The sequence below is a fragment of the Silene latifolia genome, chromosome 2 (genome assembly GCF_048544455.1).
Source record: "Silene latifolia isolate original U9 population chromosome 2, ASM4854445v1, whole genome shotgun sequence".
Lineage (NCBI taxonomy): Eukaryota > Viridiplantae > Streptophyta > Magnoliopsida > Caryophyllales > Caryophyllaceae > Silene > Silene latifolia.
Genome location: NC_133527.1, coordinates 197,953,791 through 197,969,084, shown reverse-complemented (window position 1 = coordinate 197,969,084; position 15,294 = coordinate 197,953,791). Strand labels below are relative to the sequence as shown.

General features: G+C 35.6%; 1 protein-coding gene and 1 long non-coding RNA gene across 3 annotated transcripts; one reads left to right on the top strand and one right to left on the bottom strand.

Annotated features, from left to right (window-relative positions):
* Positions 1-246: 246 nt before the first annotated feature.
* On the top strand, positions 247-4,264 carry LOC141644332 (uncharacterized). Of its 2 annotated transcripts, none has more exons than XR_012544007.1 (5): positions 247-542; positions 1,337-1,369; positions 2,122-2,178; positions 3,535-3,669; positions 3,793-4,264. It is a non-coding gene; the product is annotated as an uncharacterized LOC141644332 (long non-coding RNA). The 2 variants fall into 2 exon arrangements; XR_012544006.1 differs by having other exon boundaries at positions 1,310-1,369.
* An 8,612-nt stretch (positions 4,265-12,876) lies between these two features.
* LOC141641940 (uncharacterized) lies at positions 12,877-13,980 on the bottom strand. Its single transcript, XM_074450580.1, has one exon. The coding sequence runs from the start codon at positions 13,978-13,980 to the stop codon at positions 12,877-12,879; it is 1,104 nt and encodes a 367-aa protein (XP_074306681.1).
* Between the last annotated feature and the right edge of the window lie 1,314 nt (positions 13,981-15,294).

The following is a 15,294-nucleotide window of genomic DNA, read 5'->3' as shown; positions in this document are numbered from 1 at the left end:
AGAAAAAACCTCTATTGCGTCTATTGAATTACGTCGGTTATGTGCAAAACTGACGTATTTGATCAAAAACATCAGTTTATTCCTATAACCGACGTATATAATATTAATAATTGCGTCGGTTAAGTGCAAAACTGACGTATTTGATCAAATACATCAGTTATTGCTTTCAACTGACGTATTTAATATTATGTTTTTACGTCATTTATAGTTGAAACTGATGCAAATGATAATTAATTAAAAAAAAAAACTCATACACACTCGCACTCTCAACTTGCAAAAGCTCTCTGACTCATTATACTCCAATCCCTATCTTCTCTCACGCAAAAGCTCTACCTCCGTCACTTAATCGCCACTGTGGCCGTCGGCCGGCCCCCGCCTCTGGTGACGACGCCCAAGTCACCATCAACGGCCTTTATGACTTACGAAGACGCCCAAGTCAGCATCGCTCAGTCATTCTCCACCGTCACTCATTCGCTCAATTGTTCGCCAACACCACCACGCCGTCAAGTCGCCGCCTTCATCACTGAACCGTCACATTTTAGGTACCGTTTATGAGAAATCTAATTATTTTATATACTATTGAATTATAGCTTAATTTGATTTAGGGTTATGTTTATACCAAATTTAGGGATTTTTCGTTTGGATTTGATAGATGTATGCAATTCATACTCTTGTATTATTATCATTCTGCTAGTTGATTGTTTGAATTCCGAATTTCTGATTTTTTTCATCCCAATTTTTTATTAGTTTGGATTGATTCTCGGTGTGTAAATAGGGTCAGCCTTTTTTTTTGGATGAATGATGGATTAATCCGCCTTTCTGTTGAAAGTGTGGGTATCCATCGTTATTTGTTTCGATTTGAAGTGACTTTTGCAGCTAATGTATATGTTTAAATGTACTGGAGACAAATGGATTGATAGCTTGATTTTTCTAGGATTAATCTGCCTTTTCATTCCTATTTGTGTTTATTTAATTAGGTAATCTTCTAATTCATTTTTTATTTTAGTAATCTTTGTTTAAATTATGCTTAAAATAATATTCTATACAGTATTGTCTCGAATTCAAGTTGAAGTGGTTATCTGTGTAGTAGAACAAGCTTGATTCTTTGAATGGCATTGAATCCCTCACTAATCTTACCGTAATTTCTTTAATTAGCTTTCGTAATTGTGTTGTAGTACATGTGAATTAGTGTTATTTTCGAAAATGTCGTGTTTTTATTGGTATTGAGTTCAATTAGGTGTATAATGCTGGGAAAAATCAGATCAGATAAGTTTGTTATGAGTTTTTATGTTGGTTGTGTTACGTGCAGATTATAATGAGATTTCCTCGTTTTCAGGGATTGATCAACTTTCCGAGTTAAACATTCTTGGTATGTTTATGTTTTTTCGCAGTATATTAGTTTCTCTTTTCTTTGTTGGCCTTTATATCAGTTTCTCGTTTTTCAGCCATTATGTGCTCTGAATTGTTTTCAAACTCGATAGACTTACTGCCTTATTTTGTAGACTCTGCTTGTAAATAGTCAAGGATCATCATAATAGGAGCTTTAAAAATTCAATGTCAACAGTGAAAATTGCTACAAAAATCTATAAAGACTATTAAAAGGCAAGACTTAAACATCCTCCTAAGCTGGCATGGCATCACCAGATTATCCTTTACTCCCCACTTCCCTCGTACACGCACACGCTTATAGCAATTGCTCCATCAGATAAAAACTGAAAAATTAACTGAGAGTACATAATCGTTTCAATTTACCCTACCATTTAACTCTTCAACTCTGCCATTACACCACGGTCACCATCTTTTCAGCTCCTCTATGGTCATTGAAGTTATGTATTAAAACTCAAAATCTATTGACCTATTGTAAGTAATATTTAATTTCTCCTTCTCATATTGCAATTGCTCCATAATTTATCAGCCATTGCTAATTGCTCCATAATTTCTTAGTAATCGGCACTCTGTTTGCAACTGATCATTATGGTCGTACAATCGGGGATGTAACCTTCGTCTTCCTCTATATGTTTCTTTTAATTTCCATTTTGTTTAATTTGGTTATTCAACTTACGTTTTTCTTTATATCAATATTGATCCATTTTTTTGCTCATCTATATTATTTTTTCACAGTGTGGCGGAATTCAATCGGACTTATTTCTAGCTTCTTTGAAAACCTCTGCCCTAAAGGTGAGTCACTAAAGTTAGCTATTATTACATTATTATATAACGTTGTGCACTTGTGCAATAAATTATCATAAACCATGTTAAGTTGAAATTTTCGAATATATGTTCTTATCTTATGCGTATGACCTCAGCTCTTACCTTTGAGATCAAACTTTCATTGCTCTTTTAAATAGCTTGTATACTAAAGTTTTAACAGGGTAAAATGTCGAATATGTTCCAACTTAGTTCGAGAAAAAATTGCCTTACTGTTTTGTTTGTTGTGAAGCATCCACCGCTTGTTGGTACGTTATTGTTGTCACAATTGTGCCAAAATTACCTACAACCCCAACAACCATGTATCTAGCAGCGACGGCATTGTGCACGTAGCTCCAATTTTTGGCACGAGCAGTCGAGCACCAACACATGTAACCTATGTTCACCACTAGCAGGAAACTAATCCAACCAGCACGTCTCCTTTACCACACCAAATGATGGGGTTTCTTGGAAAAAAATTAGGGTTGACTCCCACCAGATCATACATATACAAGCAGGGGATCAAAATCCATAGTGTTAATCTTGCAAACTACGGAGTACTCAATTACGGATTGATACACCGTAATGGCGTAATTTATTTTGTCCAACTATGATTTTTTTATGCCAATTAATCGCAAAAGTCGCTACCAATGTTAGTGTTATACTTATGAAATAAGTCAAAAATAAAGGTGAGTTTAAACAATCTCTTGATTTTCTCGAATTAAAAATTGTTTATTATGAATAGGACTCCATAATTTTATTTTATTTTATTTTGTACAGTACGTGGCTAAAAAATGCAGGGACAAAATGATAAGTTGCAACTTAGACTTCAATTACGGATTGATATACCTTTTAATATAGCTACTCTACTTTATGATACTGGTTCTCCGTATATTTACATATAGCTGAGATTGATGTTCTGAAATACTAGTTATTATTGTAATTTTTTTTCAGTTTTGTGTGTAATGCAGAACTTGACACTAATTCGTGTGATTTTTGTGCTGCTTAAGCTTACACCATTACTTTGTAAATTGTGTATCAGCATATACGGATAAAGTCGGGAAGATACCACACATCGCTTATCAGCAATTCATTTATTTACTCTTGCAGGCCTAATTTATGCAATGTTCTTGGTCATGGGCTTTAGATTACTTAGTGCGTGTTGTCATGATCCCAAGTAGATTTCAATGTCACACATTCATGCAACTTTTGTTACTAAACTTAGTTTAAATAAATTTTTCTAAATCTTTCCAGTTTGTTTACAAATGCATTTCTACTTTTCTTTTTCCTGCACGTATTTCGTTAAGACTGTAAAGTTGTTTCTGATATATTGTATTTGTTGTGCAGTATGGAAGAACTGGAACCACTGACGCTACCTTGATCGAGGATGACAACTTATCTTCTATAGTATTTTCTGACCTACTTCCTTCAGCTCCTGTTGTGCAACACCCTACTCAAACTCAATCCCCATAGATAGGGCAGGTATGACAATATACTCTCATCTCAGTATGTGCACATCATTGTTTAAAATAATTTGCCTAGAAGTATCTTGTAATAGAGCCATTTTCTTCAAGTACAATGCTTATGGCGAGAGTTAACTTTCAGGTCAGGAAGAACCATTGAACGAATGAGTTTGGATATGGAAAAATGAAGTGAAAGAGGTGGAGGTAGAAGATGAGATGCTGAAAAATAGGACATTTCATAGGTGGGTGGTATACTTATAAAGTGTGGGGGATGACACATTATGTTCGTTTGCACAAAGCAAGCACTGATACTACATTGGAAGAGATGTCGACTTTAGCTTCTAACAATCCTTGGTCCATTGAAGAGGTGTGACTGAACAAGGGTTTTATATTCTTGATCTTCATAATACATCAAGTCCACACATTCATTTTTCAACTATGTCAATCAACGATATCAATTTGGCTAGTAGATGTTTAGAGAACAATTGGTATAGATTACCTTAGTAACTAAGACGTTTGTGAGATTTTGTATACATTGGATTGTATTTGGAACGTTGTTGGGTTGAATGAAATATAATGTTGCTTTACATATGATGTATTGGTGGTTGGTTGGATTTCTTGTTGCAGGTTTTCAAGTTTTGTATTTGAATCGTCGGTTTTACGGGGAGGTGCTGCCGAATATTCGGTAGCAATTTTTTGTATATGAAAAAAACATTAATTGCATCAATTGCATCATGATACCAAATGACGCAAATGGTAAAATAAATTGGCGCTAAAAAAAAATCACAATATCAATTGCATCAGTTACGGTAGAACTGACGCAAAAAAATAAAGCAAATGCATCGGTTATTTGAAAAACTGACGCAAATGACACCCTTTTGCGTCAGTTATTAGAGTCTATTGCGTCCATTCTATTGATAGAACTGACGCAAATGACACCCTTTTGCGTCGGTTTTTAAAACAAAACTGACGCAAATGGTAAACTTTTTGCGTCGGTTTCAACAACTGACGCATATCAAATACGACCCCTCGATATACGTCAGTCCAAAACCGACGCAAAAGCCCTTTAAAACTGACGCAATAGGGGTTTTTTCCATTAGTGATAATGACCAGAAGAATCAACTGCTAAACCCGCACTTTCATAAAAACTTTCACGCAACCCCGTCAAAGGAGGTAAACTAATTTTCACCTTAGTCAGAGGATTCACCACATGAAATATTTCTTTGTTTTTAGAATCCGAAATCAAGACTAACCCATTCAAACAACAATATATTTTGGTAGAGAACGGAAATTCTATATCGGTTTGTTGTAATGTACGCGTGTATGCGTGAATGTAAGTAATCTGTTGTATTAATTCCTTATCCTTGCCGATAAGGAAACCGGTAGTCGTAGCCCAACTGGTAGTAGACCTTTGACAATGCGCTCTAATGAATATAGGGTCGCTAACTATATCGTTCCACTCCTTGCACACATATCTCATAGCCGCAAGAAGCGCATCCGCAGGAATAAAACTTAGGATATTACATATTACGTCTCTTGGAAGATATGGCAGCTTGTTTTGACACGGTGTCCAGCGAATCCGATAACCATGACTACGAACTCCAACTGCCTTCTAACAAACGCACAAAGCCAGTATGAACAAATTAGGATATTCTTTCGTGTATCCCTCAACTTTTTCATTTTCTAAGACTAGTTGTTGCTCCGCGTAGGGCGCGGTGCCCCAATTTGGCTAATCGTCTAACGAACCTCATTAGTAGGCATTGAAATAAAAACTGAAACTGTCTTTCCCCTGGACAGAAACGGCTGTAGAACAAGTAGCGTAAAAAAAACATCTATGTAAAATACGTAAAGCACCGCTTCAGTACAATATAAATTGAAACGCCACCGACCAATGAGACAAGCCTGTTTTTCTTTATAGACAAGCTCATGGTGCAAACGGAAATATAGGACAAGATAACACCGCAAAAACCATACTACAACATGATCCGACATATATACAAGAAAAGACTTGGAGAAAAGGCAATGCGAAGAAAGAAGAAAAAAGTCAACCCACAAAAGATCATTTTTTCAGGAAAAAACATACAAATTCCGACATATATACAAGATCAGACTTGGAGAAAATATATACCAAAATGACGGATAATCGTTAAAAGTACAAAGTAATAAACAGCACAATCGAGAAATTAAAGGGCCCATTACATAATATCGAATTAAAACTTTAATGCTGGATACGCTTTTTAACCTTATTCAAATTCTAAAATAGAAGTTCAGAACGTTGCGTCTCATATATTGAAAGTACTGGGCTAGTGTACGGCTTTCCGCAACTCTGTCGGATAATCAACTGGAATAGCACTATAGCAGTGCCAAATGTGACCACTGCCAAGTACAGAACAATACCTGCAATTTACAGTCACAAGTAATATGCACAAAAGTCCTAGGAACAATGTGAAGGTAGAATGAAAGCAATGAATTATGTAGGAGTTCATTTCTTTCAAAATATTGTTATTTCAAACAAGGGAACCTTACCCCAACCCTCACACCCAAAAATCATCCCCAACAAATTTCATTTTTGAGGCAATGACACTACAACACAAAAGAATTAATAGAATTCTACAAAACATCCATAACTGGTATCACTACAAAGCCTCCCAATGTGCTAACACCCAATAAGCTTGCAAACGGCCAGACTCCATCCCACAATTCACAGGACCACTCTAAACATGGGTCAGCGTTGCAACAACAATCTACACATACATCCCCGAATCCAAGAACTCCCTAAATTGTCTTGTGTGCACAAAAAATCATTCAGATGGCCCATTACTTATTCTGGATCAAGTCACTACCTATAGGCTAAAGTAAAACAATGAATTATTAATTAAGGAGCTTTAAATGTGCAATGGCGTATGACCAGTTAACTGAAAATTTACCTATTCAGGACAACATAGCCGGAATTGTAGACAACTCGTAATCTCACCAAATCTCGCACAAACCAATCCCCTTCATTATTACACAACCGACATCCCTTTAAAACCCACTAAATTGTCTTCCCCCTAACAGACTCGAGAACTAAGCCAAGGAAGACCTAAAACCCAAATATAAAAGCAGCTAAGACTTGATTTACAAGGTAATCAAGTGTAGGCGGTGTAGCAATACTATACTTTATAAAATTGTACACAATAAGATTTGATTTGCAGAGGACAGCGAAGCTCAACAAAATAAATCGAAAGTCACTAAAAAACGCTCATCTGCTGCAATAATAGTCTTCAACCCTCATTCCACGAACCAAAGCAGCAACTAAATTTACTTCTGTTGGCCTCTAAAAGAAAAAGGTTGAAAAAAAATTAAGAATATGGGTTCCGGCATTGACAGTAATGAGACAATAGATCTTTAAAACATATGATCACGTGATTGCTAGATATCCAATTTAAATCAAAACAAAAATGTCCAATAACATATCACTCCTTATGAAGTAGAAGGAGCGAGTGAAGTAGTGGGAATCTGGATTTTTTAATAGGATGCCAAAAGCAAATGTTTATTGCTTCAACTAAATTCTATTTGTAAAAATCTTCTACATAAAAAAGTTGAATGATCATCTTCAAGCACAACTCTACACTGAGAAAAGAAAAATAGTTGCGTCATTACCTGCTTTATTCCCTTCAGAACCGCTTGAACCTTATCCAACTTTGGTACCACCGGCTGGTTTTCTGCTTGACTCTCACTCTCCGCAGCCTTGCCTTGCCAAAATTGGTATAAGAGAAGAAGAGATCGACTTTGCATCATCTAAAAACTGGTTTTCGGCTTGACTCTCACTCTCCACAGCCTTCCCTACATTAAGAGAATTATCGGCTCAGTATCATCAAACAAACTAACCATTAGACAACCAAAGACTCTTTACTATCTATCACTAATCAAGTATAAACAGCCACAGCAGTAGAACTTTACTCTGAACCTCGATAATAGTTTCCTAATTCTTGTGGATACCCCATTCAACAATCCTAGCCCTGCCATTATCTTATAATACTGTTTCCTTTAGTGGTTATCGAGACATCCAGTTCAATATCCTAACCTTTCACCACCCCAAATACATTACATATTAACCCATTTCCACTGAAATAATAATCAACAGGGCACCTCGAACAAAAAACGCATGCAAAGTGGAAAAGAAAACTGAATAATAATCAGGACACCTCCAACAAAAATCTCATGCAAAGTGGAAAGGAAAAATGATGCAAAGTGGAAAAGAAAACTGAAATAAGAAATTAAGAATCAACAGGCCACCTCAAACAAAAATCGCATGCAAAGTGGAAATGAAAATAAAAAATCATCAACTAATAGAAAATCACGGCAAAAATCAAATTAATCAACAAAACCTAGAAAATCAATCAAGAACAATTAATCAGTGGAAAATCAAATAAAACACCAAAAATAAAATACCGATGGTGAAAGGACCGATACAGAGACCAGGTCGAAGATCAAGTATAATGGCTCCCATGGCTATAAATTATTTACTTTAACTAACAACCAATAATCCTTCCTAACTCACAAGCAACAATCAAGCTCAATAATTAACATAACATATAGGAATAAAATCCGAAACAGGAACCGGGCAACTGACCCGCTACGATTAAACTGAAATAAAATAGCTATGGAGAAAGGACGGATGCTATACAGGCCATAAGACCCAAAGATAATCTCCCCAAAATAATAACAAGAAAGGAGTGAGTGTACATCAGATTGTTGGTTATCAGTTCTATTGAACATTGCAGTTTGAATAGTGGTGAGACTTAAGAGAGAATTGTCAACGGAAAGACCAAATACTGACATATTTGAAAAATTATGCCCAGACAACCTCATAAAAAAGTTTACCTCAACTGTTGTTCGACCTCTCAGAACCCGTAAGAAAAACAGCCGCAGACAAGAAAACAGGACAGCACAACAAGCAATAAAATGTACCAACAACATGAACCTGCAGAAAACATAGAACTGAGTCATCGGGAAAACACAAACTTAGAGAGAAAACAACATTGCAGACCCAATTTGGCTCACCATAAAAAATAGGGAAAGAATCTTTACTTAATTTCTCTCCAAAAGCGTATAAAAACAAACTTAAGTCACAAAATCAGCCATTATCTACCCATCTTGTAGAGATGCCGGAAAGGTTGTCATAGTCCGGTTGGTATATTCTCTACTTATCAAACTTACTTTAGACTCGGTGTGGATGAAAATAACTCTTGTAAACCAATTGTACACTTAACAAATTAATGGTAATTTAAGCATTTAAATCAGATATTTGTTTGAATCAATTATGTGAGGTTCACAATGATTAATTAATCGAACAAAAACTGTGTAATTGTTGACTAAAAAGCATAATAAGCATGATACCATTGAAAGTGCACGTAGCCGTTTCTAATATGAGTAGAATTGGTCTTATAAGGGACATTGTTATGATTAAGCAGAAAGAGAGCACATGTTAATAGCATTTTCCATTTTATCTCCAGTGAGATCCCAAAACTAAACTTATAGCCTGAGATCACCTTGAGCGAGATTATCAATACATTCACACACTTAAACTATGAACTAAATTAAATTGGCTACACATAAAACCAACCAAAAGGGCAAGTAATTCTCAATCTAGAAATACGTGACATGAGTTGTAACCTCAGCATCAATGCCAATTTCCCGACCATCGATCAACTTCGATGAACCCCCTTGCTTCTCCACCTAAATTGGAGATCAAGAATAATAATGAAATAGCCCTCCCTATTTGAACAAAAGGTAAAATGGTTGGTTTGATTGTCGTTGGTGTTGTGGATTGGTCCAAAATCCCTCCATTTCTCCCCTCTCCCCCTCTTAATGTCAGCAAAACCAAGCAAGCCAAGCACAACGTAATGAAACTATCAAATAGAATATTTCCCTCTATATATATATATGAATATATGATCATAACAGGGAACAATAAGGAACAAACTTACTACTCCCTTCCATGCCAATTCACGTGTTCCATTAACGACACTGTCTCCCAAAGAAAAAATAAATGCACAACAAAGGCAACAAAAGGACTAAATCATCTAACTCGAATAAAATAAGCTATTCAGATGAATACGTCAAATTACCACTGAGCTGTACAGGGATCATAGCATTTCTGCCTGGCATTTGCATGAGAAATGTTGTTGGGTTTATTAAATCTGCAAAAAAAACACCATCAACAAATTAAAAGTAGGCCAGCTTCAATCAAACTCTAATCACAAAATACATCTCGAGCAACCTTTCACACAACCCGATCTACCTAGCCAAACTACTCAAAATAAGGGAGAGCACATCAACCATAAAAACAAAATACTAAAATAACCCAGAAAATGGAATAATAGCATGATCATAATTTGGGCACCCCCACATGCAAAGCTTCACCAACGAAAAAAATAGGAAGAAAAAACACAATAATCAACATGGAAATTCACCTTTTACCGATTCACCCAAAAAGTAGAAACAACCCATTTATTAAGAATAAAAAAAAATCACACAAAGAGCATGACATACCAAAGAGCAAGATATACCTATTATATAAACAATAAACAGCGAGGAAAAATGAAGAACTGAAGATCAATGTCATCTTGCAATACCTGATAATCAAAGAGATATTCACAAAAAAGGAGTAAAAATCATTAATATTATGATTAGTATATGAGGAACCCTAAAAACCCAGATAAAAGAGTGATGAAGATGGTAGTTGAGAACTCACCATTTTGAGTGAGAGAGATGATAAACAACAGGTGATGGGAATTGAAGAAGATGAAGCTGCGATGGAGTGAGAAGCGGTTTTAAAGGTGAAGTAGGTTGTATAAATTGAGCAGCAAGATAGGAAGGGGAGAAATGTAGAATGAAAGGATGAAGGTAGGATGAAATACGGTAAAGTTAGAAAGGATAAAGTTAGAAGGGAGGGTGAGGATTGAGAGGTAGAGATCAAGGGTGGAAAATGAAATGCTACTATTCATAGCCTAGGTAGCACGGACACTTCTCCTAATCAGCCGTCCCGTGTCCGACACCGTGTCGGACACCGACACTCCTCGGACACACGTCGAAACGTGTCGGACACCTACAAAGCCGTGTCTAACTTTCTACATTTATTCGAGCACGTGTCTGACGCGTGTCCATGGTATTTCGGCCGTGTCCGACGCGTGTCCATGACATTTGGACATCATTTGGGCTAAATGATGTTCTTTAAGCGTGAAATGAGTTGTCGAAAGAGATTGATTAAAAGATTCGTTTGGATGGTAAATGAAAACGAGTTATAATCAAGGCAAGTTTTAGCTTCACTTATTTAAATTTAATATCAAATACTTTTATAAAAATAAAATCAAACGTTTATAATTATAAAATATATATTTTATTAAATTTAAATAACGTGTCCCGTGTCCTAAATTTCAAGGGATGCCGTGTCACGTGTCCGTGTCGTGTCCGTGTCCCGTGTCCGTGTCCGTTTTCGTGCTACCTAGTTCATAGCTACAGTAGTACATGTTCTCTCTTTTTAAAGAGTAAAGGATATACCTATTTGCTTGCAAAAAAACTTTGACAATCGATAACTCTTATTTACAAGTTCGGTATATGATAATTTTTTTTTTTCAATTGACCGTTTTGAAAAGGACTTCAGTTTGAAAAGGAATTCACTGACGTCTAAACTCGTAGTCGGGAATTACGATCGGTCAAAGTTGATTCGTTAAAAAAGCTTTAACCAACCATAAGTACCGGCTACGAGTTTAAAAAGCGGTGAATTTTTTTTCACATCAAGGCCTTGACGAGATAATTGGTTTGAAAAAAAAAATACCGTTTTTGAACTCGTAACAGAGAATTATTGTCGGTCAATTTTTTTTTTTTTTTAGAAAAACGAGGGTATAAATTAAAAAAAAAAATACAAGCTCAAGGGTACACGACAGAATATCCCAACAAATTATTACGATATCAACCATTAGCTTAAACTTTTCTATTCTCGAAAACAAATCAGGTGGTAGAACAGTATCAAAGCGTAATTCTGTGATTAAATAAAATTTAGGGCATAGCATAACTAAAAGATTATTTATAATTCTATAAACAGAATTGTAAAACAATAACATACAAATATTACCTTTCGAGATGGATAGCGACGGCAAATATCATGTTTTTTCTCTGCCTTTGACTTTATCGTCTTCCTCAATTCCATTCTTTCACTCTATATTTTTATATGGGTGATAACTGATAAGTGTACCTAAATATTTTATAAAAATAGTTTTGGAGTTTAGAATTTAATATTTTAGAGATTTTGTTCTCTAATTCTTGCTTTGGTTAAGTTTATATATACGTTTTTATTAGAGTCGGAGATAGGAAGAACCCATAAAGGAAATCGTTTACTATTATTTTATTCGTGTCTTCACAATTACAACTGTACAGTAAAGTATTCGTAAGACATAATCATAAGATCCCCTAATATAGGAAAACATAATAATATAACTTATTTGATTTTGATCACGAAATTTTAACGAGTTTGAAAAGTTTGACGAGAAGAATTTTGGCGGATCCAAAAAATGACGACGTTCCCGTTCAGCGAAGATTGGCTAAATTTCATTATTTTTTCTCTCTGTTTTTTCTATGCAAACCGATGGCAATTTCGACAAATTACCATGGGTTTGAGCGAGATGTTAGAAGATCGATATTAGAATATTACGGTATATTGTAATATATACCATAATTGAAATAATATCAGTATTAAGAATAAGTTATTTATATTGCGATATTAGTTGATATGATTTAGATACTTTGAGTACAATAAATATGGCACCGTTGTAATCATTCAAACTACGAACAATTATCAATAATACTACGATTATCTTTATGAATTCTTCTCCTCTGAATTCTATTACTCCCTCCTATTCTAAATAAATGTCCCATTTGCCATTTCCATCAATTCACATAACTGTCCCATTTGCCATATTTGGACATGGTTTTCGGCTGAACAGAATTGAACTAATGCCCTCTTCTTTTCGGCTGAACAGAATTGAACTGAACAGAGCTGAACTGAAATGAGTTGAAATTAAGTCTAAAAAAATCGGGCCTAATATTACAACTACTCCTTGTTATAGCGAGTAAACCAATACAAAAATCTTCAGAAACAGTAAATCGTTCGAACAAATTAAAATAGCATTAAATTATTCCGCGTTTAAACAAAGAAATCAATGGGGATATAAATGAAGCAAGGCTAGCAATTCATAGGTGAAACCAATGTATTTACATGAGGATGAATGTAACTGACACTACTCAACACGAAAAACTCGAGGCTTTTGTTGGTCAAGTTATAACGAACCACAATATTCAGCTCATCGACCCGACAATAAAACCATATTTCTCCTTTAGATAAGCTCACCGGAAGTATAGTGGGTTTAAAATTCCGACGATAGAACATTTTATCAACCCAGCTAATCACTGGTTGAACATTTATTCGTGCCAATTGAGTCCACTTATTAGATTTTACGTCTGTCAATTTCCAGGCCCTCCATAAAATACTGCTTTCATCTACAAGGCCTATACTTGTTTCCATAGGCACAACTGTGAGTAAACTTGAATATTTAACTTTACCCTTTGGTACGGAGAATAGATAAATTGTTTCTGTATCGACATCCAATGCTAAACCAATAGAATTGATATAAGGGTAATTATTAAACCAGTAAATAAATCGTCCAAAACAGTGCGGTCGATCAAATTTCATTGAACCATCGGATGCTCGTTTCACCGGTACACCTTGAAAATCGAGTAATCTCCAAAATTTATCAACGCCTATTGTAAATACCCGTACGTGGAAATTCTCACCACAAACATGCACTACTACATAATGACCAGTGGAATCAACCGCTAAACCGGCGGTACTTGAGGAATATGGACCCAAACCTACAAAACTATAAGGTAGACTGATTTTTGCTTTAGTCAAAGGATTAATCACTTGAAATATTTCTATTTCTCCTATGTATGGCGAATACGAAAGCAAGACTAACCCATTCAAACAACACAAAATTTTGGTAGGATACGGAATTTGAAGTTCGAGTGTCTTCGGAGTAGGCGAGTTGTAGGCCTCAATGTAATTAAGTTGATGTAGGTTATTGGACTCTTGGAGGAGGAAACCAGGAGTAGATACTCGAAAGCGCGCTCTAGCGAAAAAAGGGTCGCTAACTATATCGTACCACTGCTTGCATACATATCTCATAGCTTCATGAAGTTCTTTAACAGGAACAAATATTAGGATTTTAAAAATTACCTCATCCGGAAGATAGGGAGTGTTTTGACGTATTTTTTCAATTGCCTCCGCCATCGTTGGCCTTTGTCTTCTTAGATCTTCTACCCTGTTCGCAAAAGTCGATTTATATGTAGGGTTTTTCTAACCCGTCTAATTAGGGGTGAGCAAATTTAGGTCCGGACCGGAAAAATGGACCGGACCGGACTATTTAGTATGGACCAAACCCGGACCGAATTATTTTGGTCCGGTCCTCGGTCCTCATTTTTTCAAGGTTTGGTCTTCGGACCGGTCCGGTCCAACACCGGTTAATTTAGGTCTAGATCGAATGGACCAAATTTCATGTTTTTAATGACACAACATTAAAATATTATGAATCAAATTAATATTTTATATTCAAAAGACATTATAAATTAGTATTGTCAATGATTTTCATAAAAAGAGACGTCTAATCAATTAAATGCATTTTATTTAGCGGAATTAAAATGTAATTATCGTATACTAAATAGTGGAAAAACTAATTTTAGGTCCATTTCGGTCCAAGACCGGACCGGACCAAATATTTCGGGTTTGGTCCGGTCCAAGACCGAAAGGTTTAGGTCCGGTCTTCAGTCCACTAAATTTTTATTTTCGGTCCGGTCCGGTTTGGTCCGGTCTTGGACCGATTCTCAGCCCTACGTCTAATGGTACACATTAAGAAGTCATAAAAGAAAAGATTCTCAGAATAATTTCATTAAAAATGGCAACAATGAGTTCATCACTAAATTTATCATGAAATTATCGTGAGAATCTTTCCTTTTATGACTTCTTGTGTGCCCAAGAATGCAACTTTCCTAAAGTGCATGTAAAGTTCTATACTAAAAAATATTGGAAGAAATAAAATATCGTTATGGAAAATAAATTTGGAATCTATAACCTACTGTATATGATAAATTTATACTCGGTTTTTTTAACATGTGCACTAAAAACACAAATTAAAAAGTTAACTAAAGAAATATTCATAGCTAATTGAAGTGTCAACTTGTGTTTTACCATATTGAATCACAAAACGAAATTACTTAGGTCTTCGTCGTATGCACCATGGTTTCATAAATTCTATGGATCCAAAGAAGTCGGGTTAACCTCGGGCTATGGTGGTTGCTCACCTTGTCCCATAACCAGAACTATGACAAAAACAACCAAAATTAGCCGGCCATTTGGCTTTCCAAATACGTCCCTCAATTAAGGCTCCGTTTGGCACGACACTTCAAGTAGCTTATTTGACCAAAGTAGCTTATTTGACCAAAATTTCAGGTGCCTGATTTTTTTGCAAATGTTTGGCAAGTAGCTTATTTAGTTAAATAAGATACCTGAAATGAAATGTTACCTCAGGTAGCATTTGAGAAATCAGGT